The sequence below is a fragment of the Crinia signifera genome, chromosome 4 (genome assembly GCF_055691185.1).
Source record: "Crinia signifera chromosome 4, ASM5569118v1, whole genome shotgun sequence".
Lineage (NCBI taxonomy): Eukaryota > Metazoa > Chordata > Amphibia > Anura > Myobatrachidae > Crinia > Crinia signifera.
Genome location: NC_139220.1, coordinates 172,133,792 through 172,159,510, shown reverse-complemented (window position 1 = coordinate 172,159,510; position 25,719 = coordinate 172,133,792). Strand labels below are relative to the sequence as shown.

Here is a 25,719-nt window from a genome sequence, read left to right as displayed (position 1 = left end):
GTGTCCAATACAAGGACAATATAGAGAAACAAAGTACCTGTGTTCAGCAGCTGGCACAGAAAATCCAGGAACTGGGTCCTTTGTTCCATAGTATCTCTTTATCAATGCAATTCCTGGTACAGTGTCTGTTCCTTTGAAGTTTACAAGGTGAGCTGAAGCTCCAATTCCTGCAGTCTTAAAAATAAATCTAATATTTATAAAAATGTTGTATGCTGGTCATACCATGAATTGGCGAATGGGTAAGCTTAAAACAAAGAGGATAAAGATCAAGTAATGCTAATTGCACAAACAAACCTGAGCAAAACCAGGTACCTAATAGAGCAGCGGTTCTCAAACTGTGGATCCTGACCCCAAAGTGGGTCCAGGCTCTATGTTGCTGATCAAGCTAATGCATCAGTGGAGGGGGGACAGGGTATAACTCATTAAGTAAACGCCCACTGCTTCCCTCTTCCATCCCCCTGTCACCCTTCCCCCCCCCCACCATTACCCACTGCCTCCCGGTCACAAAAGCAGTCACTTCACTGACCACACATGTGGCGGTCATTCAGTAGTAACTTGCTGGGGTCCAGTAATTAATTTTTGTTGTCTGATGGGGTCCCAGAGAAAAATAGTTATACCACTCTTGTAATAGAGTAGAATTATAAAATTGCACACAACCATAAACATGTGAAAAATAAAATGCAAGTATACTTTACCTCTTGTGAGGAAACGCCTCTGTAGCCGAAATCATGCAATTTATACTCCAGACCACATAAGCTACCAGAGGTTTCCAACAAATACTTAGCAAGAATTTTCTTCTGCTCTCTTGAGTTTGTTGCAACAGTTATTGGGTACCAAGTCTGAACAAGGATTGTCTACAAAATTAAATAGATTAAAAAAAAAAAAAGTTCTAATGATATTTAAGACAAATATGCTACTTTTGCACACTGTTGTATACAGCTAGTTTGTTTAAAATGTATATAGAGTACAGTAGCACAAGATAAAAAAAAAAAAGGTAAAATGTTCACCTCAAGAGACAAGAAATTCAGGATCCTTCAGTTTCACAGAAAGCCTTATGAGCCCCACCCACAGCACAATTTTCAGGCATTTTCTGAGGGATTCCACTAAATACCTCAGAAAATGCCTGAAATTGCATGTAAATCGCTGTGTGTATATCCCACACAGCGATTTACATGCGCACTCCCGCCATTCTGAATCTGCACAAGATTCAGAACGGCCCGGTTGGTAAATTCAGTGACAGTCACTGTGATGCTCCTGCTCATCCCCTACATGTGTGGAGCAGGGATGAGCAGGGCCATCTGAGCGACTGTCACACTGGAGCACGCTGCGTGACAAGACTAGTGCAGTCAGTGGGTGTCTCAGCACAGGAACACCATCAGCTGCAGCATTGTCATAAAGTGGCAGTATGGACTGCGGAAAGACATCATGGCAACCTTGTCCACCTCTGATCAGGACCTGTATTCACATCAAAATAAATAGATATCTATATCCATCATTCTAACAATTATTTACCACACTATTATCATAAATAACCCAGTATCACTCACAGCATATTTCAGCATATTATTCTATATACAAATTAGACAGTTTTTCTATATCCATGTTTTTTTTTCTCATTTTAAATGTCTGCAAACTTATTTTATTGAGTTTATTTAGGAAATTACTGTCTATACAGTATAACATTTGTTATGAAGTGCAGTTTTTTACGTCACTTTTGTTGTGACAGATTTGAAATATCCCATTATGAATCTCTGACACAAATCTCTGTATGTGGCTCATTATCGGAGAGAGTGAAATCTCTCGTGCTGAATCTCCCGTTATGAATCTCCCATTATGAATCTCTGGCACAAATCTCTGTGTAAGTAGGGCCTTTTAGTAACAAGTCACTTCATATTGATGGAGAAGCAGATTCCTTGCCCTTAACTATTGGGCAGAAGTTATGAAACCTAAAACATCTAGTGGTCAATAAAGAAAACGATACCTTATCAATGGTCACAATTATGAAATAACGTAGGGAGGAGAGGAGATCTAGAATGTTAGTGTGTACATTTTAGGCCACAATATCCAAGTTGAACAGTTTTGCATGCAGTTCAGAAAACACACACAATTACACATTTTGCAAGATGTTTTTTAATTAAACAAACCTCTATCCAGTTAGTGAGCCAGAAGCATTCAGGATCTGTATTTTCTACTGTAAACAGCACATTCCCTCTGGGTATTACACTACCTTCAGGCACAGCCTTTACTTCAATAGGCAGGTGGCCATCATATTTCTGAGAGACAAATACAAAAGATAAAGAAATGATAAGCCAGTAGATAAATATATAGCTTTCCCCATTGTGTTTCTATTGGAGGGCAGGGAGCTGAAAAAGGATCAACGCTGTAGATGGCATTTCAAACTTTGCCACCAAATCTTGATAAAGAAAATGTTAGAAAGTCTTACATTTGAACTTTTACATAAATATTCCATATCACCTAATCTGTTGCTCACGTCCAAATTAATATTGATGGTTGTAAGGTTCTTGTCAGGGGTTGTTATGGGGAACTGCACTAATTATTGGGGATAAGTATCACACTAATTAGGTAGAATAGGGGATAACACTGATTTTAATTTAAAGGAATATTCCTTGTATTTTACATCACACTAACTAACCTCTACCCTAGGGTCCTAGGCTGTGGGAGTGATGTTCAGTGGTGCACCCCCGAGTAGGGCCACATAATATTTAGCAAAAAAAAAAGAAAAAAGAAACTCGGGTGGGGTGCACTCTAAATCCCCTAACTAAGGTTGTTCTTTTTATATTTTTCTCTGCACTTATTTTTTAATTATATTTAATTTTGGTATTTTGTGTATTTTTTTTTTTGTTAGAATTTTTTTTATTTTATATAAAATTACTATATAGTGATCTTTCCACACTACTATTGCTGTGTAAAAAGATCATCAATACCCAGCGACAATATAAAGATTATTACATCTTATTAAATTTTAGATACTGGTATTATAATTAGTGTACATCCACCTGTCACAGCAAAATTGAATTGTTCAGTTAATTATAATACCAGTATCTAAAATGTAATAATCTTTATATTGTCGCTGGGTATTGATGATCTTTTTACACAGCAATAGTAGTGTGGAAAGATCACTATATAGTAATAATTTTATATAAAAAAAAAAAAAAAAAAATATTTAAAAAAAAAAAAAAAAAAAAAAACACAAAAAATACCAAAATTAAATATAATTAAAAAGTGCAGACCAGAGAAAAAATATAAAAATGACAAATTTAACTTAACAGAACAACCTTAGTTAGGGGATTTAGAGTGCACCCCACCCGAGTTTTTTTTTTTTCTTTTTTGCTAAATATGGTTGTACGGTTCCAAAGATTAAGAAAACCTCTGCTCTGGGGTAATCATCTTAGTGAAATTGCTGACCTTAAGTGTTCCTGTTAATGTGATAGTGTGTTGTTCATGTTAGCGTGTAGAAAGGGGGAGGGAGATTGAGCAGTCTACAGTTTATGTGCCGATAATGCTCATTAAAATAGTTTTTTTTTTTTTTTTTTAAATAGACTTTGATGTTAAAGTTTTTCTATACCGTCTGTTCAGAAAATTAGGCACTTAGCTGGTGCTGTCACATCAGATACAACTGCTGCCAACAAGTGTAAATAAATAGGCTAATGCCCCATTAAAGTAATTGGACTCTGGGGCATATTACACAAGGGTATCTTAGCACTAAGTAATCTGACGTAATTTTACAATGAAAACACCCACTAGGCAAAGTTAGTTTATAAAAAACAAAATAGTTGAGTGGTAAAAAAATAAAAATAAAAAAGACCCTTCACAGACTCATTTATGGTCAGTCTTTTTGAAAATATAGCATGCAGAGAGCCAGTCAGATAGGAAATAGCATGAAGTTGTGAATGAGTCAGAAGTTTTCCCAACATCCCTGCTCCAACAACCTGGTTCTTGAAGATGGACAAGTGCATTAATATGTATTATTGGCACCAGATCTCCTTCCTGAGCGATTGAATTAAAGCTGTGTACACATGCTTCGATTTTTCCCCGTTTTCGATTTGATTTTGCTTATAGAAGCAAAATCGAATCCACATCGAATGATTTTAAGGACACTTTCGATCTGCATTCACTTCGATGCACGCTCTCGTTTTCTCAAAAGCTCATAAAAAAATCTACTGCGCAGCCAAGGAATCTAGAATTCGATCCAGTAAAAATCGAACGAGTACATTGTGCCTACATTGTGAAATCGAATGCAAAAGTACAGATCTAATGCCAAATCTAATAGAAAAATCGAATCTATCATCAAATCGAAAGCAAATCTAAGCGTGTGTACAGGGCTTTACACTCTTCCAAACACAGTAAGGGGAGAGGAGATGTAAAGAGCACAATGAGGAAAGACTACTGCCAATATAGCGATTCATCATTAGCCAACTTTTTTTTTGCACACTTTTCACCTGATTACAATGGATCGGGCAGAGAACTCTGGTGAATCGAGGGGAAAATGGGGTTCATGAGTCAGACTTTATATTTTCTTAATTTTAACAGTTGTATACATAGAATTGGTAGCTGTTAATAGATCTATGATTTATCCATCCCTTGTGGAAGTATAATGGACCACCACACTTAGGGTCTTTGAAACCTAAAAATATACAATTCAGTTTGTGCAGTCACCTCAGCGACTCCAATGGGTGACTCACAACAAAGGTCGAGGAGGTCCCACAGTAGACCCAGAGAAAAGAAAAAAGGAGTGAAAAAAGGTGGACAGCTGGAGGGAGTAGGGACAGGTTGCCCTCACACAGTAGGGGAAGCCATTGCATGAAAGCTCCACTAATTTATTAAGAGGAACACATACCATGCATAAACTTACTGGCCTCACTTTTAAGTCAGACATTGCACCTAATAAATATACCAGCTCTTCAATGATACCATTTAAATAGACACTATTGTACGCATACGTCCAATAAAACAAAACCCGCCCCTCAAGCACGCAATCCCCCAGCGAATGGCCTCACACCTGTGAATGAATGATTTACATAATCGCAGGCAGGGAGAAATTAATCTCTGCTAATGTCAGCTACCCACTCCCACATCACCGGGGCATTTGCATGGGAACGCCCATGAAAATCTGGGCATTCAAATATGTAAATGCCTGGCCTGCCGCCCCTCGCCAGCACACTTGGGTGCGTGCACCCAGTGAACACCCTGTTCGCATTGGCCGCACACACATGCACAGAAATGAACGCCACCATCGTTCCTCATGCCAACATTCTGGTCCATGCGAACGGAACAGAATAAGGCCATATGTACAGATATGCACAATTTGCCCTAGAAAATTTACATTGCAAATATTCCTAACAGTCACATTGTTCCCTGCGTTAACATTGTGTAACAGTAAGTGCATTTCTGCTTGCCCTCAGGGCTCTAGGAAGTCAGACTGATCTGGGAGACCATAAGTTACAAATGAAAAAAAAAAAGTGGGGCATGTTCTCTTACCTCAAGGATGTAATTCCATCCAGGCTCATTAAAAACATCATCTTGGAAGTGCTCTCTGTATACCTCTTTGGCTTCTTTAATTTTTTCTTTGGTCACCACTTTTCCTGAAAACAAAGTTTTTTTTTTTTTTCTTAAATAGGACATATTGGGTAGGTAATTAATAGAAGCGGGGAAAAATAAATAATAATAGAGGACCCTCTTATTCTGGGTACATACTAGATAATAGGTCACCCGATGCTGCATATCATACCCCTTTCAGACATAACAGAAAATTACCGGGTGAAGCAGTTCTACCCGGTAATTTGTGTAGTGTAAAAGGGTCATCCTGGGTCACTGATGCTGCTTTTTACCAGAGTCATCAACCCGGGTTGACCCTTTCACACTACACAAATCACCCATGTAATTAAGCAAATTACCAGGTTGACTTTCTTTTTTTTTTTTTTTATAATACACATTTTTATTAAGTCTTGCACAAGTACAGAATGCGGAAGGACATTTTTTGCATAGAAACTGAATGTGCATTAACGAGTAATCATGGAAAAGGAAATCTTTCAACGTCAGAGTATATTCTGTGAGAAAATTGGCTAAATATCAAGTAAATAAGCAAGACTAGTATTTAATATCTAAGAGGTGAGAGGAAAGAAAGGGGGAATGTAGAAGAGGTGAGAAGAAAGGGGGAAAAGGGAGGGACCCAAGAGGGACGGGGAGGGTAGGGGGTGGAGCCCCAGTGTGTGCCGTAGTGTAGTAAGAATACTGCGTAGATCCCAGGGAGGGTTCATGCTCCCATTATGGAACTATTCAGCCGAGGAATGTGGAGGTGTGGAAAGGGCTGATAAGTCTGAAGGTTCAATATAGAAAAGTGATAGGCCCCGTGATTCTCTGTACTCGCTCCATTTGAGCCATTTTATATGGATCGACGAGGCTGAGGATAAGTATTTAACATTAGCTGTCTCGAATAAGAAATGTTTATGAGTATTGTTAGCGATATGCAGGATTGAAGGTACTACTGGAGATTTCCAATGTTGGCCCATGGCTGCCTTAGTTGAAATCAGAATGTGTCTAAGTATATATAGATCCCCCGGAGCAAGTAGCATATTACGGTGTAGCAGGGCCGTCTTTTTGTATGGGCTTAGTGCCTGGACAAGTGCCCATGGCCTCAGGTATATAAGGGCCATATGCTGATAGCTGAGGATCCCCTCTTTCCAGGGATACCAGAATTTTGAAAATCGGTCCTGCCAAACTGGAGATATCCAACTTCAAAAGCAGCAGTCCACATCTGACCTGTTAATTGCACTTCCCAGTCAAAATTCTCAGGTTCTCTCTGACTTAGTTTTTCTGAGAGTATATTCCAAAAGCTGGGACTCTCCCGTTTCTGTCGACACTAGCGGCTTGTCTCTATCATGCCCAGAACCAGAGATATCAGCTTTCGAGTAGCCGGTCCCTGCTCCAGCTCCAAACGTCTGGTGTACAGTTTTATATTTTTGTCAATGGATTGCTCTGGCTCCTGATATCTGATCTCCAAGTCCCCAGCACCTCCTGAAAGTTGGAACTCTAGGTTTTTATACTATTGAAGGCTAAGAAATCTATTTCCAGATAATGGCGATATCTGCAGTCAAACAAGCTGCACTTTCACTGGAAAATGACGAATATTAAGCCCACTCCATTATCCAACCCTCCCCTGCGTATAAAACACCCCCTACCTCCCTGGAAGTCATTTACAAGGGACCCTTCATTCAGCTCAGTGCCCCATTCCACACATTAGTGTTCTCCCTCCCACTACCTGTGCAGTAAAGGAGTAATTAGCAGAAGTTACTGCTCCAGGTCCTACATGTTGAGTGGCAGATAGAGCACCCACTGCCACCCATGGGACATCAAAGCTGCTGCTGATAGCACCCCCCACCCCTAGGAGGGGAGAATGGGTAAGGGCCCCAGTGCATTGCTTTGCCCAAGGGCCCATAATGCTGTTAAGATGGCCCTGCGGTGTAGTAACGCCACTATCGGGTCAGGAGGGACGCGTATTCTTAGAACGTCACTGATGAGTGAGAATACTTCAGAACACAGCGGACGTATCAGCACACATTCCCAGAAAATGTGGTAGATTGAACCAACACCACCACAACCTCTCCAGCAAAGCTTGGAGACGGCAGGCCAGATCCCATGTAGCCGCTGAGGGGTGAAGTATGCCCTCTGACATAATTTATAAAACATCAGAATAGTGTAGACATTTGGACATCTTAAATCCAGAATAGGCAATGGAGTCCCATTCTTCCTCAGTGAAAGTGATGGAGAGATCCGCTTCCCATTTTAACTACGCTGGCAGTTTCCCTTTTTTCAATTTTGTAATAGTACCATTTTGATATCCTCCCTCTATGCGTCTGAGAAGACAGATTGGAGAATAGGTATTTAGGGAAGGATGGGCCCACTGAAGCATTTTTTAAAGTCGCGGATAACCAATGGCGTACTTGGAGGTATTTGTAGAAGTCCTGTTTGGGCAACCCATACTGCGCCTGCAGAGTGGAGAATTGTATAAGGGCGCCATCGGAGAACAACTGTCTTGGGTATAAGATTCCTGCCTCAATCCAAGAGTCTAACTTTAAGTTAGTTATGAGCCTGGCTATGGATTTTATTGATAGGTTGGGGCCTGGCAGGGAAACCTTAACATCATCCGATATAGTTCTATACCAAACCAATAGTGTAGCTCTGATAGCAGCACCCGGGCCAGACCATGTTGGGGATGCATGTGGAGGGACCCAAAGCAAGTCGGATAGGGGAATTTTTGATGAGAAAGAGTGTTCCATCACCACCCAAGGCTTAGGGTAGTGAAGCTCAAACCAATCTCTGGCCTGGCTAAGAATACACGCCATTTGATATCTCTCGATATCTGGATAGGCGGCACCCCCCCCCCCCCAAGTCCTTAGGCAGCGAGATGACCCCGACCCCCCCCCCCTGGCTATTTGGGGCCTAGAGCCCTTCCTAATATACTTAGAAAACAAGGTGTTGAATTTACAGATAAGCGACTTGGAAGGGAGTCTAGGGATAGCCCTGAAAAGATACATAAGTTTAGGGTTGACCATTTTTAACACTGTAATTTGCTGCTATGTGAGAAGGGCGGGTCAGACTGCACCCGGCAAAATGCTGAGTCGCATGTCTCAAAGGGGTATCAGACAGAATGATCCAAAATACAGGCTATATGGACGAAAGTATTTGGCCACACCAGTAAATTATTGAATTCTGGTGTTTCAATCAGTTGCCACAGGTGACAAAAATAAAAAATAAAAACCAAAAATCAGGCATCTAACCAGGTCTCCATTTGCGAAACAAAAATGGTTCTTTAAGAGCCGAGGGACAGGCAGATTTATTAAGCTTGGTGAAGTGATAATGTGGCTGGTACTTTATCACTGGCCAATCAGGTCCTTACTGAAGTTACAGGCTTGGTTTGAAAAATGATAGGTAGGAGCTAATTGGACAGTGATAAAGACCACACACTTTATTATTATTTAAAAAAATAAAAAAAATAAAAGTACTTGTTTAGTTTCACCTCGGCAGTTACGTAGTTTACATAGTGCTGTATCGAGAATACCAATACAGAACTATGCTGCCTACGTAAACTACATAAGTGCTCCTGTAGTCCTGAAACTGAACAATGGTTAATACCCCCAGTATCCACGTCGGCGTAGAGTTGATTCTATAAAAAGTGGCTAGCGCAGCGAGCAACGCTTTGGGCTCAGTGGCTCGCCACACTTTATAAAATCAACTCCACGCCGACGTGGATACTGGGGATATGACGTGGATAGTATGGGAAATGTGTGTGTTGTGCGTTATACTTACCCTCCTCCGGCCCAGCCACTGCGCCCACTGGGTCCCCCTCCTCCGGCAGTGCCAGCGTACAATGTACACAATTAGCGTAGTGCCGCTGGGGGAGCAGGGAACCATGTGATGCTCCCCCAGCGGCAATGCGCTGAATTACGTCCATTTCTGGCACCAGGGAGTGACTGCCGGAGGAGGGGGACTGATAGCTGCTACCCGTCACCCGCAGGGGATCGGTAAGTATACAACAAAGCACCCACCACCCTGCTCCCAGTATGGTTAGGCTACATTGTCAGCGTCGCGTAGAGCTGCCGCCATGAAACTAAACAAGTACCAAAAAATAAATAATAAAATATCACGGAGTGGGGTTAACCGTTAATGCACACGGGACAAAAAAAAAAAAATAAACAGCCAATGCTCTGCTGATGCCACAGTTGAAAAACTGCAATATTCCACTGGCCTTCATTGAAGCACAAAATGGTATGGCAGGAACTTAATGGAATGGATTTCCGTGGCTGAGCAGCTGCAGGCAATCCCCATTTCACCAAGTAGAACGCAAAAAGTCAGATGGTGTGGTATAAAGCACACATGGAGTAACGAACCATGCTTGGCAGTCAGATGGAAGAGTCTGGGTTTGGTAGATGCCGGGAGAACATTACCTGCCTGGCTGCATTATTCCAACTGTGAAGTTTGAGGTATAAAGGGCAAACTCAATGCTTAAGCATACCAAGACATTTTAATCAATGCTCTCCTTAAAACTTTGTGGCAATAGTTTAAAGGAAAGGCCTTTTCTATTCCATTAACAGGACTGTGCCAAAGTGCACAAAGCAAGGACTACAGACACACGGTTTGAAGAGTTCGATGTGGAACAACCTGACTGGCTCACACAGAGCCCTGACCTCAAACCTATCAAGCACCTTTGGGATGAAATGGAGAGAATAAGCCAGGCCTTTTTGTGCCTGACCTCAGATGCTCTACAGAATGAATGGGCACAAATTCAGACAGAAACCATCCAAAATCTTGTGGAAGGCCTTCCAAGAGTGGAAGCTACAGAAAGGGGGACCATATACAAGTATATGTATTTTAATCAAAACATTACAGTCCCCGTTTGTCTAATTGTCAGACATATGAATACTTTTGTACATATGGAGTGTATATATATATAATTATTAAACACACTAAACATTGTTAAGTTTGTATTAATGCAATGCATGCAGTTTTATTTACCAGAGAGACCCAAATGTTACAGGCTCCCATTTGCTGGTCGCAATATAATTCTCGCAATGGAGCTGCTAGATTTAATAAACAAAAACCCCACAAACTGGGCTGTTTTGGCCTCAAATCATTTGCATCTTCATTGACTAACTCTTATAAGCAAACCAAAGCCCCTTACATTCAGGCCACAGGGTAAATGTATGAAGCGGTATCTAGCCCCATAAAGAAAGTTCTGTTCAAGGTGATATTGCACCAGACAGACAATCAGCTACATGTAAATTGACAGTCAGTAGCTGATTGGCTGAAGCATTATCACCTTGAACAGAATGTTCTTTATGGGGATAGTTACCACTTCTCCATGCATCATACATTTACCCACCGTAAAATGCACGTACCTTTTAAATACTTCTTCAAAATGTACTGCAAGCCATAAAAGACTGTTTCTTCATATTTGACCTTCCTTATTTTGGAATTTTCTGTCTTCTTTTCCCGACACTCAAAGTAAGAGTATACTTTGCTTGTATTTGGCGGGTACTGTTTATAATGTGTAACCTTGGGGAGAAAAAAAAAAAAAAAAACCACATAATTATATTTGCAAAAAAGCGGATACCTTTATATAAAAAAATAAATAAAAAAAAAACCACACCACCACACTGGTCTAATCAGATTATCCATTTCTAGGTACCAAGAAAAAAAAATAAAAAAATATTAGATTTCAATGGGGTTTTCACTGTGATTCGCCGAGAGTGTATTCAATGCTAGGATGGCGAACTGCATTCAGCATGATTTTCGCCATGATTCACCGTTTTGCATTCAACATATTTTTAAAGGTGAACTGGAGAGTGTTTTTAAAAATAAAGAATGTTTGTTTTGTTTTTGGTGTCAAATAATCACTGATTTAATTTTGTGAAGGGGCGTGCTATTTTAATTTATGTGCTTTCAACACATGAATATATATTTAATTACATATGCATGAGCGAGAACAGCGCAGTGGTTCACTCCACTGCGTCCCCTGCCAGCTCTCCGGGGGGCAGCACTGTGCTGCCTGTGTCCCCGGGAGCCCTCCTTATCCCCCACACATTCTGGGGCAGGCAGGGAGGCTTCCATCTCCCTGCCTGCCACCGTCCCCCGGCTCGAAATCGCCGTCAGGGGTAGTGAGCCCCTGAGGCGTTGAATAAGGTGAGAGGGATGGCAGCATATATGCCAGCCCTCCAAATCCTGAACAGGATTTGATGCAAATAGCGATAATTAACATTGAATACTGCCCATACACCTGTGGAAGTCTGAGGTCACTGCAAATAAATATGTAATGCACTCAAATGATTTTACCCATCTGTGCAAATGTGACTATAGGTGCGTACATACGGATAGATTTGGCCAACGATCTGGGCGTTCCCGATCGATTGAAATGACCAATCGTTCCGTGTGTATGAACGATATATCGAACGATGCGCGTACCCGACGGTCGTTGGTAGAGGTCGCTGATCTTTCCTGCATGCAGAAAGATCAGCGACCAATCGTTTTATGTGTATGCACGATTTGGTAAGGCTAATTGACTGGCTCCCTCTCCCTCCACCATCGTTAAAGATCAATCTTTCATGTGTAATCGTTTGCTCAATCGTTCATCATTTGTCACCAAATCGTTTGTGCAGGAGGTTCAGAGGAAATCGTTAACGAGATTGAATCGGACAAATCTATCCATGTGTACGCACCTCAAGTCTGACCCTTCCACAACTCTGAAAGGCTGATTGAGGCAGTAGCTGATGTCACTCACCCTCCCTTAAACCACCTGGCCACGCCTGCGGTTTCTATAGGACACTCACAGAAAACGACAGGTGTCCATGCCCAAATGCCAACTTACTGTAAAATAGCAATTCGATATTTTTGCTGTCGCCATCTCTGCTTGTACATGCACACCACGATCTGTACATATGCACAGCCATTCTATAATCAAACGGATTGTGAATTCACACATCAATGATTAACTCTGAATAACTCCCATATTGGATGCAGTTCCTAAGCAAAGCTTTGCTAAATAATGTATGGTTAATAGAAAGGTCAATATGAAAATTACTGACTGGCAATAGTCCTTGGTAGATGTAGATTTTAGGCATGGTGCTCCAAGCTACATAAAATTCCAACACCCAAAATTTCTTCATAGTAGATGACATGCCTGTACAGTACTTCTTGCAATCTGAAAAGTCTTTAAGTCTGGGTATTAAAAAAATAAATTAAAAAAAAAAAGGTACCCATACACTATTACAGTAACTTGCATGCGATACCCGCAATCTCATCGGAGGCAAGAGTGCATAAGATACATTGTATGCAGTCCTTTTGCATACAATTAGGGAGGCCACTCCCACAATTGGAATCAGCAGGATCCTGTATTTGGCCCCAAAATTGCTGAGATTTCAGTCCCAGGTGCAGTCTAATGCCAGGCAGCGTCTGACCACAAGGATAAAGTAAAATAGGTTGTTCCCCTTGGTCTGCTTTTTAGCCACCTTGGGGTGGATTTAATTCAGTACGCTGTGAATAGCACAGGGAGGGAGATCCCAGAGCTATTCAAAACAGCATCCTGCCAAGACCCAGCAGTGGATGTCAGCTTGCACTCCTACTAGGGTGTGAGCAAAAACCCAACAAAACTAGATCAGCAATGCCTTTGTGCCCTAATGTGGCAGAGAATGTCACTTTTCCAGACATTACACCCACAAGTACTGTACCAGCATTCTGCAACATAACAGCACGCTGCTTAGAATAGCCTCAGGAGCTCCTTGCCGCTGCCATTCACAGCGTGCTGAATTAAAGTCAACCCCCTTCAGCTAAATGGTTTATGGACCGTGACAGCAATGTCATAGTCCGCTTCAGGTTCCCGAACCCTACCATTGCCTTATTCTACAAAGACTTGCATAACAATCTTACTTCTATTACTTCTCATTGTTTCTACATAACTGGGAGACACACACAATTTGTTGTGTAATTTGGCTAGGATATGCTAATGACCACGTCTTATCCTGTATTACCTTTCATCATTTTAAACAGTCATACAAACCTGAAAATTAAAGTCTGTCACATACATATAGGGGGTTATTCTGATTCACTCGGAAAGGCACAATAACTCTGTAATGGACAGAACCATATGCATTGCAGGTGGGGCAGATGTAACATGTGCAGAGAGAATTAGATTTGGATGGGGTTTGTACTATAAACTGATATCTATATTGCAGTGTAAAAATAAGGCATCCAGTATTTACCCTGCACAGAAACAATAAAACACCCAAATCTAACTTTCTCTGCACGTTACATCAGCCCCACCTGCAGTGCATATGGTTTTGTCCATTAGAGCATGATGGTGCCTTCCCGAGTGAACCAGAATAACTCAGTGTTCATTCTAGCAACCGCTAGCTTTGAAAATCCATGCAGTTCCCAGGCAGGGAAGAGGAAATGCATGGGTTTTCAAAGATAGCGGGTGCTAGAATGAACACTTATAACCCTCATAATTAAGGCATCAATGAACTAACGCTGAAAATTGTAGCTTTGCAATTCACTGAGTTGGGACATGAAAACAAATTTAGCTCTCACAAGTATAATACTCATAGTGGCGATTGGTCCTGTCCAATGTATACAAGTAACATATGGCAAGTGGTATGTATTATGGCATCTGGTCCCTGTGTCAACATACCTTAGGCTGAGAATTAGACTTAGCTCATGCTTGACTATCCAAGTGGTTATAGAATGAGACTAGAATAGTGTCCGAGCACAGCGATGGAGAGCGCAGCAAACCATGCAAGGGGACACGTATACAATGTTCGGTACTTGTTTCCTAGCACGGCGCCACCAATTTTGATTGTATTGATCGGGTCGGAAAAATCGCGTCGATCGCATGCCAACCAAAATCGCATGCGATGCGACCGACCCGATTTTTACATTGGAATCAATGTAAAATGGTCCGAGACCCGATTTTACATGGATTTCAATGTAAAAAGCCCCAAAACCCCCCATTTTAATAGCAAACCCCCCCCCTGATGGTTGAAATGGCCCCCCATTGTTAACGCCACCCCACTATTGGCGCCAACCCGAAGCGTGGCGAGCGGCGGCGATACGCGTCCTCCGACCTTTTCATACCCCCACTAACCACATCGGCGTGGAGAGCGCAGCGAGCCCCACGAGGGGACGCGCATAGCTTCACAGGTATACGCATCTGCTCGCCACGCTTCGGGCTCGGTGGTTTGCTGCACTATATAAAATAAACTCCACGCCGACGTGGATAGTGGGAGTATGAAAAGGTCGTCGTCGCTCGCCACGCTTTGGGGTGGCATCAATACTGGGGTGGCGTTAACAATGGGGGGGGGGGGGACATTAACCATACTTTCTAACCCTATACAATGAGAAATTGGCCATATAGGCCCATTTCCCATTGTTCCCTATGTAAAATCAGGTTGATCAACCAGATTTTAACTTTAAAAATAATTTAACATTATTCTCTATGGGAAAATCGGGTTGATCGCGTCGCGGCCCATTATAATGGCCCGCGATGAACCCGATCACCGCGATTTTGTCTTTCACCGGCAAATACACTGGTGATTGACATAAAATCGGGTCCATCAGGTTGATCGCATGCCTTAAGTACCTTAAGCTTAAGGCATGAGATAACCCGACGGGCGCCGTGCTAGGAAACAAGTACCCAATGTTCATGTAAACAGATAACAAAAAAAAACAAAAAAAGTTAAACATGTTAACCTTTTCAGTGTCAGCTTTCTGTCAATGTCAACCTAGACATTGTCGACTCCTTATACCAGAACCATGTATTATAGACTAACACAAAGCATTAAGTGCTTAACCTTTTGCAGTCGAAATAGTCTGGCTTAAAAAGGTTTAAATTTGTAATTTTTGTTTACTTCGAAACTCCACTCTTCCAGGCATGACAGTGCGTCTAGTGGAGGTAATAAATGGCCTGGAACCAGGCCCTTCGTGACTCTCCTATATATTCTTTGTATTTTATTTTCTTTCCTGTATGTTCATTGACTTCTTGAATGGAATTCTATTGCACTATTTTTTTGCCGTTGACAAACAACTTGTGTTAAGTGAACTGTGTCTACTTCTGTACACACTGTACTTCTATTATATTGATCGTTAATGTTTCAATAAACGAAACTATTGAAGAAAAAAAAAAATTGTAATTTTTTTTTTTTTTTATTTATATTAAAAATGATCTACATTAAATGTAGATTGGAGGTTAATTTTTGTGGCACACTCCCAATCACTGGCAATATGGTCGCCTGCGACCATATTCCCAGCGATTATAGCCCCTATCGCCCCCGTGTGTACACAGCATAAGGCTGTTGAGCCTGATGTTGGACCTAGGTTAAAAAAGTGTAAAAAGCACTTTAAAAGCCGCTGAAACATTTCATGTATTGTCATCTAGCTATGTATTGCTTATGACCAATGTAAAAAAATGAAGGGATGCTTTAATATTAAAGGGAAAAAAAAAAGAGGATAGATCGATCTCATTGGTTTACAGCTGATACACAAGTGGACAAGCAAAAGGCCATAAAGATTCAAATATCCTTTTAAAAAAGCCCAATGAGTAGTTATGTTCTAGAATTCATAATAACAAGACAGCCTACAATACACTGCATGCGGTCCTCTTGCATATTATGTATCCTTTGCACGGAGCTGCCTCGCGCTACTGGATGGGGGCCTTACCACCCTGTACTTGTGCAGTTCCTCTTTCCTGCCTTGGGTTTTGATTCTAGCACAGGTCGGGTCTGCAAATTAGTACTGAAATACTGTCCACACTATGCTAGAAGCACCACAGCAGAAAACGACACCAGGCAGGGAAGAACTGCTGCTCAGGCTTTGAAAGATGCAGGGTGCTAGAGAGAACAGGTGACAGCAAGGAGTAAAGTTGTATACAACATTACTAGAACATAGGCCTGTTGTCTAAACATTAAAATCGAGCATTAACATATTAATTAAAATCTAAAGCCTACAAAACTATGCGATTACAAAAAGTGGCCAATGTAAACCTATCAAAAATAAAACTTGTAAATAGATATCAATAATAGAATATAGACAGTTCCAAAAATTGCATACTTAATGGCTTCAAAAAGTACTTTAACATGCAAGACTAATTTGGAAAAAAACATTATAGTGTTCAGTCTAGGATTTTTTTTTAGGGCAGGGTGCTGCCTCCCTTGTGGGCACCACCCTGCCCCCCCCCCCCCCAATATCTTACAAATTATGGTGGGGTGTCTGTACCTGGAAGAGCTGACACTACATTCTCAGTAGAGGTGAGCAGTGTGTCATGGTGGTATGCAGCTGGAACAGTTGCTCTCAGGAGGTGAGCAGCCTGTCAGCGTGGCGGGAGATGGGATGAGTTTAGCAGCGTGTCAGCTCTTCCAGCCGCATCCTCCTCTTCACCCCCCCTCCCCTCCCTGTACTGGCCCGCTGAACTCCTTCTGATTACAGTGTCTGTCAGCTCATCCAGCCACATCCCATCCCCCACCACTCTCAGCACAGTGGAGGTTCATTAACCCCTTCCCGACATTTGACGTATATATACACACGTCATGGCCAGGATGTACTTCCCGACACATGACGTATATATACGTCATGACTTTAAACTGTCCCCGCGTCTATAGACGCGGTGACAGTTTAAACATGTCTGCTGTCCCTGACAGCAGACATGTCCCTGCATGCCCAGGGGGGGTGGCGATGCCTCCCCCCCGTCGGCGATCGCTGTGATTGGCTGTTCAATGTGAACAGCCAGTCGCAGCGTTTTCCTGTGTTACCGGCGAATCAGACGCTCGGTAACACAGGTGTCAATCACCGCCGGGTGTGAGGGGGTCACCGGTGATGACCACACCTCACCCCACCTGCCCCCAAGGCTGTGATTGGTCCGTCGGACCAATCACAGCCAAGGCGCGTCATTTAAACTAACGGTGACTGCGCTGCAGACGCCATTCCGGTCTGGAATTGCGTGCAGAGCGGTCACCGGCCACTCTGTCGTGATATACATACCTGAACCTTGCCTGATACTTACCTGATCACCGCTGGTAGCGTGCTGCCAGCAGCTGGATGCTTCCTGGATCTTGTGACTTCCTGTGTCCTGCTGCTGCAGTGTCATAGAGTCACAGATCGTGAGAGATAGTGACAGAGTGATAGAGAGTGCTATATTTTGTGTCTGCTGCACCCCTTTTGTGCTGATCAGTATATCTGTGCTGATCAGCAACTTTTTGGGATATATATATATATATACCTGTCAGTTGCACCAAAGGTTGTGCTGCCTGTGCAACTGACTGCTGCCCCCCCTTTTGTGCTGATCAGTTTAAATTAATTAACTGATCAGCAACTTTTTGGGGGTCCAGGTTTTTTTTTATATATATATACCCTGTCAGGTTGCACCCACAGTTGTCTGCCTGCTGCCCCTCACTGCTAATCAGTGTCGCATCACTGCATCACTGATCTGCAGTTTTTTTTTTGGGGGGGGGGGGGGGGGGAGAATTGCAGTGGGGTTTTGTTTTTACACCCACGTTGCTTTTGTGGGTGTCCTGTGGCCGCTGATCAGTGACGTACATCACTGAACAGCATTTTTGGCATTTTTTTTCTGCAGTTTTTTTAAATTTTTTTTTTTTTGGAGAGTGCTGTGGTTTATTTTTTTTTAATTGTTTTTACACCCACGTTGCTTTTGTGGGTGTCCTGTTGCCTTTGAGCGCTGTTCAGTGACGGACGTTACTGACCAACATCTGTGCTCAATTTTTGGCGCAGGACCTTTTTTTTTTTTTTTTTTTAACCCCTTCAAATTTTTTTTTTTTTTATTGGTATCAAATTCCTGTATAAAGTATTTTTTTTTCTGCACTACATACACACTACATACCCCCCGTGTTGAAATAAAGTTTGTACCCCCCCTACACTATACACGTGTTGAAACATTACACTTACAGAAACACAAAAATAAAAATGGCATCCCAAATGTCATCCCAGTCATCCAGAAGAATGTATTCAGCGGAGGAGGCATATGCCATGCTTGCCTCTGACTCTGACACAGCCAGTGATGCAAGCGGGGAATTTGAAGGATTCGTCTTAAGCTCCTCTTCCTCCTCTAGTGATGAGGGACCCCCTCAAAGACGCCCCCGTAGAGCAGCTGAGACCCCCCCCCCCAAATGATTGATCCCGTATGGACCCCACCACCAGACAATTTTGAGCCCCAGGTTCCTGAGTTTTTGGCCATCCCAAGAATCCAATTTGATTCAACAGGTCTCAGAGAAATGGACTTTTTCAAATTATTTTTCTCTGATGATTTTATAAATTTAATGGTGGACCAAAGTAATTTATATGCCCAGCAGTTTATTGCTCAAAACCCCACGTCATCATTTGCTAGGTGGACCCCTGTAGATGCAGTAGAGATGATGACGTTTTGGGGTCTGGTGTTACATATGGGCATAGTAAAAAAGCCAGAAATTAGGCAATATTGGAGTACAGATGTTCTGTAAAGCACCCCACTTTACCGTATGGCCATGACTCGGACTCGTTTTGAGATAATCCTTAAATTTTTACATTACACCGATAATGCACAGTGCCCACCCAGAGATGATCCCACCTTTGACCGGCTATTCAAAGTCAGGCCGGTCATTGATCATTTCAGTGCCAAATTTGCAGAGATGTACATCCCTGAAAAATTTATTTGTATCGACGAGTCCCTTATACATTTTAAAGGAAGGGTTAAATTCCGCCAGTACCTTCCCAGTAAGAGGGCAAGGTATGGCATAAAAATGTATAAACTGTGTGAAAGCACCTCAGGGTACACCCACAGGTTTAGGGTATATGAAGGGAAGGATTCAAGAATTGAACCGCCAGAATGCCCCCCCTCCCTCGTAGGTGTTAGTGGAAAAATTGTCTGGGATTTAGTGCACCCCTTCCTGGATAAAGGTTATCACCTCTATGTGGATAACTTTTACACTAGCATCCCCCTGTTTAAGGCCCTTGGTTCAAGAGGTACAGCAGCTTGCGGTACTGTGCGCAAGAACCAAAGAGGCCTCCCAAAAACGCACATTGCCCAAGTACTGAGAAGGGGTGAAAGCAGGGGAACATGCACCGAAAATATGTTGTTGGTCAAATATAAGGACAAGAGGGATGTCCTTATACTGACAACAATTCATGGAGACAGTACCACCTCCATCCCTGTACGAGGTACCAGTACCCACACCTCAAAACCTAATTGTATCCTAGATTACAATAAGTACATGGGCGGAGTGGATCTTTCAGATCAGGTACTGAAGCCGTACAGTCCCCTGTGAAAAACAAAAATCTGGTACAAGAAGCTGGCCGTGTATATCATCCAGATGGCACTGTATAACGCTTACGTGCTATTCCGTTCTACCAGCCAGAGGGGGACATTTATGCACTTTCAAGAGGAAGTCATAAAGGGCCTAATATTTGGGAACCAGCAGGCAGAGGGCCCCAGTACTTCTAGTACTGGCCCCCGTATTGTACCAGGGCAGCATTTTCCTAACGAAATCCCCTCCACTGCAAGAAAGGGCAGGACACAAAAAAGGTGCAAAGTTTGCTATAAAAAGGGAATAAGAAAGGATACTATTTTCCACTGTGAAACTTGCCTCGACAAACCCGGCCTATGTATAAAGGAGTGTTTTAAAATATACCACACATCTATGGATTATTAGGTTCATCATTTCACCATGCTTCAGGGGTCTTGCTAATGCCACATAGCACCCACCATTCATTCCACCAGAATCTGAGCTGCAAAATCCAAAAATCACTCCTTCCCTTCTGAGTCCTGCCATGCACCCAAATGGTATTTTTTGGTCACATATGAGGCATTGCCATACTCGGGAGAAATTGGGGCACAGATTTTGGTGTGCTTTGTCTCCTTCATTCCTTGTGAAAATGAAAAATTTGGAGCCAGAACTGCATTTTTGTGTAAAAAAAAAAATGTAATTTTTCATTTGCACAGCCCAGTTGTATCAAAATTGGTGAAACCCCTGGGGGTTTGAAATGTACACTATACCCCTAGATGAATTCCCTGAGGGGTGTAGTTTGCAAAATGGGGTCACTTGTGGGGGGGTTCCTAACTTTTAGCATCTTATGGTGCCTAGAAACCTACATGGTGCCTAAAAAATAATCTCATAAAAAGGAGGCTCCAAAATCAAGTAGGTGCTCCTTCTATTATGAAGCCTGTGGTTTGGTCAACGTGCACACTAGGGCCACATATAGGATATTTATGAAAACAAAAGAATTGGGGTAATCAATTTTTAGTCACATTTCTCTAGTAAAATCTACTGTGTTCCTTAGAAAAATGTATTAAAATTGCAAATCTGCAAAAAAAAATGAAATTTAGAAATTTCACCTACACTTTGTTTTAATTCCTGTGAAACACCTAAACACCAAAATGCTGTTTTGAATACTGTGAGGGGTGCAGTTTTTGAAATGGCATCATTTATGGGGGTGTCTCACATACAAGTCCCTCAAAGTCACATCAGAACTGAACTGGTCCCTAAAAAAAAAAAAAAATCAGTGTTTGAAATTTTCTTGAAAATTTGCTAGTCATATTTTAAGCCTCCTAGTGTCCAAAAAAATTAAAAGGATGTTGAAATAATGATGGAAACATAAAGTAGACATATGGTCTATGTTAGTTATTAACTATTTTGAGTGGTATGATTATTTGTCTCACAAGCAGAAAATTTAACATTTTGAAAATTGCTAAATTTTCCATTTTTTTACGACATTTTGGTATTTTTCACAAAAAAAAAAAAACAGACTGTATCGACCCAAATTTACCACTAACTTGAAGTACAATGTGTCACGAGAAAACAATCTCAAAATCACTGGGATAAGTAAAAGCAAAAAAAAAGTTATCCCCACTTAAGTGATACCTGTCAGATTTGAAAAAAAGGGCTCTGTCAGGAAGGCAAAAACAGGCTGCGGCGGGACGGGGTTAACAAGTGAAAAAAAAACAGGCAGAGTACCCTGCCAAAAACACCGAGGGAACACTACATTACACATTAAGCCACATATCGTAAACCCCCCTTTTTTTTCCCCCACACACCATACTGCCCATTACACATTATGCCACACATTGTTGAATGTAATGCCCCCAGTACTCCTGCTTATAAATTTAATGCCACCAAGTAGTGCACCTTTCACAATGCCCCCCAAAAGTGCCACTTACATTTTGTTCCCAGTCCAGCCAGGCCACCCAGCATCCGCTGCCTTCACTGCTGTTGTGGTGGAAGGAGGAGAGCCGAGCAGCAGCTGCACAGAGGAGAGATGTGCTGAAGCTGTCTCCTTTGCTCGGTGCAGAGTGGGGGAGAAAAGAGGCAGCCTCCCAGCTCAATGCTGCTGCAAGGGGTGGGGAGGAGGAGGAAAGAAGCAGCTTCTGCCCCCTGGTGGGATGGGGAGGGGTGACCGATTCCATCTTTTGGCAGCAGCCGGGGCACAGTGCGGTAACATACCGTGGACTGGGACACCTAAACAGGACTCCTACACGGGAGTCCACGCTCCGGCTCAAGGAGTGTGGACACCCGGCCGACACATGTCCAGGGTACCAGGGGACTTTGAGCCGGGGCAGCGCGCACAATTTGGGAACATCATTCAAATTGTGAGCGGGCTGCCAGTGTCAGGGACGGGCCCAGCCGCTGCTGTAACTGTTAGGGGCATGCCCCAACTACAGAGGCACTGGGCTTCCTTCCCCAAGCTCTGCCTCTCAGCTCTAACACGCACTGGCCGTCTGTTTTAGCAGGGCGCTGGTGAATGGGCAGGGTGTGATTTGCCCTTTAAAAATTGGGACAGCCTAGTGGGAACACTAAATTAATGAACTACTATAGGTGCCATTCATGCCAACTGTATGGTGGTTGTTGTGTCAGCAATTTTCACAAAAAATGTTGATCTAAAAGCTTAAGCTGTCACAACATCTTGTCTGTTTAGCTCCTGCTTATTTGTGTGTGAGGGAAAAACATCCACATTGAGAGCACTAGATCTGAAGCCAGCCATCCTTTTTCTGCTGGTACAGAATGTTCACTGCTCTGATACACACATACCTACAATTTTCATTGTGCAATATACAGTATGTTCACACACTGGATTGTCAGGGAGATTGTATTTGGTGCAGCAACATGTCCTCCTATGTTCTGCTACATAAGTATTTCCACAGGGGGAAAAAAAAAAGTTAGTTGCATAACATTAAATTTATGTGTAAAGCCCTGTACATGGGGCAATGTGGGGATTAACATTTGTGCTGAGCAATAGTTTGTGTGTCTAGGGCAGGAACACGCATCACCATCACTAGGGTATACACACGGGGCAATGTGTGATTAATTTTTAAGCAATCTAGACAGATCACTTCGAAAATAATGAAAAATCCCTGTTTGTATACACTGACTCTTAAGCTCCATACACACTGAGCGATTGGTTGCTCAGCGATCAACTTGCTGCCATTTTCATCAGCGACTGATACCGATGCGCCTACGAACAGCGGCCACTGAAGTTCTGGCCATCGCTCTGTACACACAGGGATATGATCGCTAAACTACCATTTCCCCGGCGATTTCAACTAAATATCTACCTATGGGGCTATAGAGAGGCTCTTTGTTTAGTTTAAAACATGCAGTGGGGGGGGGGGGGGGGGGGGGGGGGGGGGGGGGGGAGGAATTAAATACAAATAAACCAACAGCACTTAAGTTTAATCTGTTCATGATTCATTTTAATCGGTTTAAGCACCGCAAGTTTAGGCGCATGTGCAGTCTCCGTTTGCAAGTCGGCACTGCAAATTGATTATTCGCACAGAGCGTGGGGCGGCCACTAGGGGTAGTTCCCATGCTAATGCGGCAGTGATGCGTGATCCGGGGAGTGGGTAGCTGACGTCAGCCGCTCGCCCTCTTCCTGTACAAAACCACCGCAGATATAAGGTCAGCAGAGGCTGACATAGCTGAGTGCTTGCAAAATCATACGCTGTTCGGCTACCAGAAAATTATTTTGCCCCACATGCAGTCACATACGTGCAGGGAATTCTGCATGCGGGGCTAAAGAATCTAGGAAAAGAACAAAAAAAAAAAAAAAAAAACACACATTACAATTTTGACTGTTAGTCATATACAGAATGCTGTATGCAAGTTCAGTGTGTAGCCCAAGAGTCACTTTGCTTCGCTATTGTCAAAATTCATCTATCTTTTTAAAAGACTCTGCTAGACACCACTTGCAGGATGTTATACAATAGCACAAGGAGGCTTTCAAAGATCAGACGGGCATTCCAAAGCCTCTCTGTTTACTACATTGTGTCATGTGATAGTGACTGTCATGGCTGTGCACAACACGTTCTAGAACAGTGATAGCCAACCTTTTCAGCTTGGTGTGCTGAAAATTGTAAAAACCATGTAGCCTTCCTCGAGTCACGTGTCCCTTCAAGAAATATCAATAATTTGACGCCACACACTGATGCTCCATTATACATACATATGAATGAAAGTCAATGTGAAAGAGCAAGATATAATTTAATAAGGATGCACTAATACAGAGTCTGTCAAAAAGGCAGCGACCAGTGCCAATAGAAGCACTGACTAGTGTGGCGTTGGAGCCTGCAGAGTTTTCAACAGAGCCCATGTGTGGGAAAGGTGTCTCACCTTTCAAAATTGACGCTGGAGCCCAGTCCTCGCCCAAAGCTCCTCTGGTAGCCTGTCGTTCAGGCGCCAGGACTCAGCGGCAGGAGGCGGGTCTGTAGTCCCCAGCATAGGCCCGACTACAGCAGCGGGAGGTGGACTATAGAGTGGGGAGGTAGCTCTGCTCCGTCCAGTGGACAGGCGACACCCCCTCTGTCCCCTTCCAGTTGGCAGTGCAGCATGTGTGGTGGCTTAGCCGCTTCACTTGCACACTTCCGGGTTTTCCTCTCCTCACATCGGTAGAGGACACGCGTGTCATAGGTTAGCCATCATGGCTCTAGAACATAATTAGCAGCAGCCTAAAGCAAAATCAATGAGAAATGGTAGTATTTTTTTTTTTTTTTTTAAACAAATGGTTTATGTACAAAATTAATGGTAATGCTGAACCTAAACAGTGGGCACAACATGAAGTGCCACAAGGGTCACATTTGGCACTCACAGCACAGTGGCCTATGAGCTGAAATGCTAGCGACAGCTACCGTTTGTGCCCAGAGCAACAATTGTCACAGCTCACCCCCGGCACAGAATATACCCCAAAGTGTTTATATGTATCACCTACACACATACAGTTGTATCTGTATCCTTCTGTAAAAATAAGGTATAGGTCTGTTTGTCTTGTCACTCTCAGATAAATGCCTGTCAACAGTTTGTGGCAGCAAACACCAGAGGTGTCACTCCAGGTCTCATTAGGGAAAATGTTCTCAGGCAAAAGCCATATCAAAAAGCAGCTCTTTAAAATAAATTGGCAAAAATTGTAACGGTCACGCAATGCTGGGCTACAATATACGGTTTGAGACTAATTCATGGGCAAAAACAGTGGAGGGGGGCTTCCGACATTCCCCTAATCATGGGGCGTGGCCCCTACATGCAGTGTAAAAGGAATATGAAAAAGAATCATGTAAACTAAACAACCCACAGATTTACTTTTTTTTTTTTATCTGTTACTGAAGGATTTTCTGTTATACAAATCATGGTCAGAGAATAGAAACATAACAAAAAGTACAGTTGAAAATAATAATAAATATTATATATATATATATATACACATACACACATATATATATACATACACACACACACACACACACACACACACACAGTAGGGAAACACCAAGAACGGGCAATTGTCATGTATAGGTGGACTCCCATAAAGGCGGAAAGTCAGAGATCACGGCTAGGTGTCATTAACATTGAGTAGCTATTGTCAGTGTATGGAAAATTCACCAACATTAAAATTAACCATACATAAGGAGACAATAAGGTAATCATAGAATCAAAGTACTGACAAATAAACCAGTGTCAATTTACAGTGACAAATACAAAGGGAAGACACATCAGGGACAGGAGGGGAAGGGGATAACAGGTCACAAATGCAATTAAAATAGACAATCAATGAAAGATCCTCAATATTGAACAGGGGGAGAGGTCTAAACAGTTTTATCAATTGTTTATGCAAAGCCCATTCCGTATTGCCAAACATACTGAAAATTTGGCATTGAGTGGATTGGTCAAGAGTTTCAATATATCTGCC

At 42.5% G+C, this 25,719-nt stretch overlaps 1 protein-coding gene across 1 annotated transcript in view; it reads right to left on the bottom strand.

Moving 5' to 3' along the window:
* Positions 1 to 25,719, bottom strand: part of NAMPT (nicotinamide phosphoribosyltransferase) — a 45,498-nt gene that overhangs the window by 6,942 nt on the left and 12,837 nt on the right. The window contains exons 2-6 of the mRNA XM_083182985.1: positions 10,917 to 11,073; positions 5,500 to 5,603; positions 2,145 to 2,273; positions 696 to 854; positions 38 to 174 (exon numbers count right to left, since the gene is read on the bottom strand). Coding sequence (XP_083039111.1) covers positions 38 to 174; positions 696 to 854; positions 2,145 to 2,273; positions 5,500 to 5,603; positions 10,917 to 11,073 — 686 coding nt within the window. The remainder of the gene's footprint in view (positions 1 to 37; positions 175 to 695; positions 855 to 2,144; positions 2,274 to 5,499; positions 5,604 to 10,916; positions 11,074 to 25,719) is intronic.